Genomic DNA, 2,924 nt, shown 5'->3' with positions numbered 1-2,924 from the left:
TGATCACCCCACCACTCCCTGGGCAGCCCGTTCCAATGAGAACTCCAAGAAGTGGCAATGGGCACAATCTGGAACCCAGGAGGTTCCACCTGAACACAAGAAGAAACTTCTTTCGTGTGAGGGTGGCCGAGCCTGGAGCAGCTGCCCAGAGAGGTGTGGAGTCTCCTGCTCTGGAGAGATTCCAAACCTGCCTGGATGTCACCCTGGGCACCCTGCTGGAGGAGCAGGGTTGGACGAGATGATCTCCAGAGGTCCCTTCCAACCACCACCGTGCTGGGATTCTGTGTGAGTCAGTGACATGTCCTGGGAAGCTGCTGGCACAGTGCAGCTGTCAGTAGGTTCAGGGAATAGTGGTGCTGGATCAGTCCTGGGTGGTGGCTCCATGACCAGTGCCAGCTGCCTCCTCCAAGGGTGTGGCAGATCCAGCAGTGGGCAATCCTGTCACCTGGAATGGTTCCAGGGATGGGGCAGCAACCACCTCTCAGGGCAACCTCAGCCAGGTGCACACTACCCTCAGCAGCGAAAATGACTCCCTTCTCTCCAGTTTAAATCTCCCTCCCTGAGTTTCAAACCATCACCCTCTTTTCTGGCACAATAGGCCCTACTAAAAAGTCTGTCCCCATCTCTTCTAGGCCCCTTGAAGTACTGGAAGGCTGCAAAGTCTCCCTGGAGCCTTTTCTTCAGGCTGAACAACCCCAACTCTCTCAGCCTGGCCTCATCAATCCCATTTATTTCTTTAAATACCTGTTTTAAAGAAGTGCCCAGAGCTCTGGACACAGTGCCCGAGCACCAGGAGCTCACTCACCAAGAGCTGGGGGGTGCCCTGGCACTGCGGGTGCTCTGCCCCTCGCTGGGCTGGCTGGAGGCTGTGGCACAGCCCTGGGCTCTGCTCTGAGCCACAGCTGGACGTACTGAAGGTCTCGGGTACCACCCTACCTGGTTGTCCCGTGCTCCGTCCCCTTCCCACTGGGCAAACGGCAGCTCTTCTATCTCCTGTTTATGCTGGGCTGGGGCACAGCTGTGCCCAGTGCTGGCAGCATGCCCCACAGGACCACGGCTCGGCCCTGGGGCTGGGCACAGCTCCATCTCCCAAAACACTGGTGGCCCTCAGCACCTGATGGTGGGAGACAAGGTCTGTGTGAGCACCAGCACCACGAGCTGGGGGAGATGTGGAGTTCATTACCCAGGACTGTGAGCTGTGAGGTTTACATGTCGTTGGCAGTTTGCTGGAGGCTGTTCCTGGCCTCAGCCCACAGTACCCAAGGGAGGGGGCAGCTCCCCACTGTCCCAAACCAGCCCTCGGCTCCCCGCTGTGTCCTTGCCCTCTGCCTGAATGCTCCTGTGGGCTCCTATCTGTGTCCCAGGCACAGTGTCAGGTCCACAAATGCCCCTCGGGTGTTCCCCGCTTCCAGGTCCAGCGGGCAACGGGGATTGGCAACAGCAGGAACATCCTGGCCACAGCGAGCGACCCCAACGGCGTCCAGCTCGGGGTCTCCCAGCACGTGCGAGGACAGATCAACTTCCCCACCAAGGAGACAGGTCCCTGCCACCCCGGTCCCTGCCTGCCCTGCCACGGGCCCTGCCAGCGCTTCCCAGGGCACCCACCGGCCCCACCTCCCTCCCTCCTGAACAGGCAGGGTGAGGGTGGAGCGCTGGGGACTGGTCTGCCTGGCAGTGGCTCTTCTGCTCGGGGAACACCAATCCCCGTGTCTCTCTGCAGGTTTCTACCAGCTGTGTCTGGACAACCACGAAAACCACTTCGGCTTCGTGCAGGTGTACCTCAACTTTGGTGTCTACTACGAAGGCTTCGAGAAGGAAAAGAAACAGCCAGAAGAGCGGAAGGAGGTGAACAACACCCTGGAGGCAATTGAGGTGAGTGCTGGGGTGCCGTGGGGCGGTGGGGATGGGCACGTCCCCCCAAGGGAACCGGGAACGGCGTTTGCTGGGCGGCTCCGAGCGCAGCGCTCCCAGCCCCGGGCTCTGCCTCTCCTTCAGGACAGCATCCACAAGCTGCAGATCCACATCTTCCACATGTGGCGGTTCTACAACTTTGCCCGGATGCGGAAAGGGGCCGACTCCTTCCTCCTGGAGTCCAACTACAACTACGTCAACTGGTGGTCGATGGCTCAGAGCTGTGTCATCGTCCTCTCCGGGGTGCTGCAGCTCTACTTCTTGAAGCGCCTTTTCAACGGGCAAACCTCCAGCAGGCAGAAGTGCTGACAGCGCCCCAGGGCTGCAGGCAGGACCCGCCTGCAGCACCCGGGACCTGAGCTGCTGCTCTGTGCCTTTGTGGAGCAGGAGGGAAGCCCGGACCCTGCTTCGAGGAGGGAGAGGAGGGAGAGTTGCCCTGGCTCCTGCTGGCCCGGCCTTGGCTGACATCAGAAGCAAAGCGCAACGCGACGCCCGAGCACTGTGTGCTGGGTCTGCATTTGTCACATCCCCACGCACCGTTTGTGCCCCAAGGTGCCTTCTCCACCAGCCACCCAATAAAGGAACCCCTGGCACACGCTCTGGGCAGCAACCGCAGCCTCTGCCTGTCCCCCACACTCTGCGAGCCCAGGCAAGGCGTGTCCTGCCTCCCCCACCCCTCCCAGAGGCTCCAGCACACAGCTCAGCCCGGGGCCCCCCCAGCCTCATCGGTCAGACCCAGCATGGTGCTAACCCCCTTGGAGCCACACCCAGGCAGGGGCAAGCGAGTGCTGAGCCCCCCAAGGCCCCGCTTTAGACAACAGCCACTCGGGAGAAGGAACTAGCTTTATGTGAGGGCAGGGGCAGGCCTGGCATGGGGGCAGCTCCTCCTCGCACCTGCAGCAGCCCCCCCAGCGGTGCAGAGCCAGCTGCCAGGGGCTCCCCGCCCAAGGCTCCCTGTGCTGCTGCTGCACCTGTGGAGCAGGACAGGCTCTGTTCTGCCTGGGAACACTCAT

At 61.6% G+C, this 2,924-nt stretch overlaps 1 protein-coding gene across 1 annotated transcript in view; it reads left to right on the top strand.

The window, feature by feature from the left end:
* Positions 1-2,220, top strand: part of TMED6 (transmembrane emp24 protein transport domain containing 6) — a 2,595-nt gene extending 375 nt beyond the window's left edge. The window contains exons 2-4 of the mRNA XM_008939799.1: positions 1,403-1,539; positions 1,721-1,872; positions 1,996-2,220. Of these exons, the coding sequence (XP_008938047.1) occupies positions 1,403-1,539; positions 1,721-1,872; positions 1,996-2,220 (514 nt within the window). The remainder of the gene's footprint in view (positions 1-1,402; positions 1,540-1,720; positions 1,873-1,995) is intronic.
* The last annotated feature ends 704 nt before the right edge of the window (positions 2,221-2,924 follow it).

Source organism: Merops nubicus, unplaced genomic scaffold, assembly GCF_000691845.1.
Source record: "Merops nubicus isolate BGI_N331 unplaced genomic scaffold, ASM69184v1 scaffold37334, whole genome shotgun sequence".
Classification (NCBI taxonomy): Eukaryota; Metazoa; Chordata; class Aves; order Coraciiformes; family Meropidae; genus Merops; species Merops nubicus.
The sequence above is the reverse complement of the archived record's forward strand: the minus strand, read 5'-3'. Positions and strand labels throughout refer to the sequence as shown.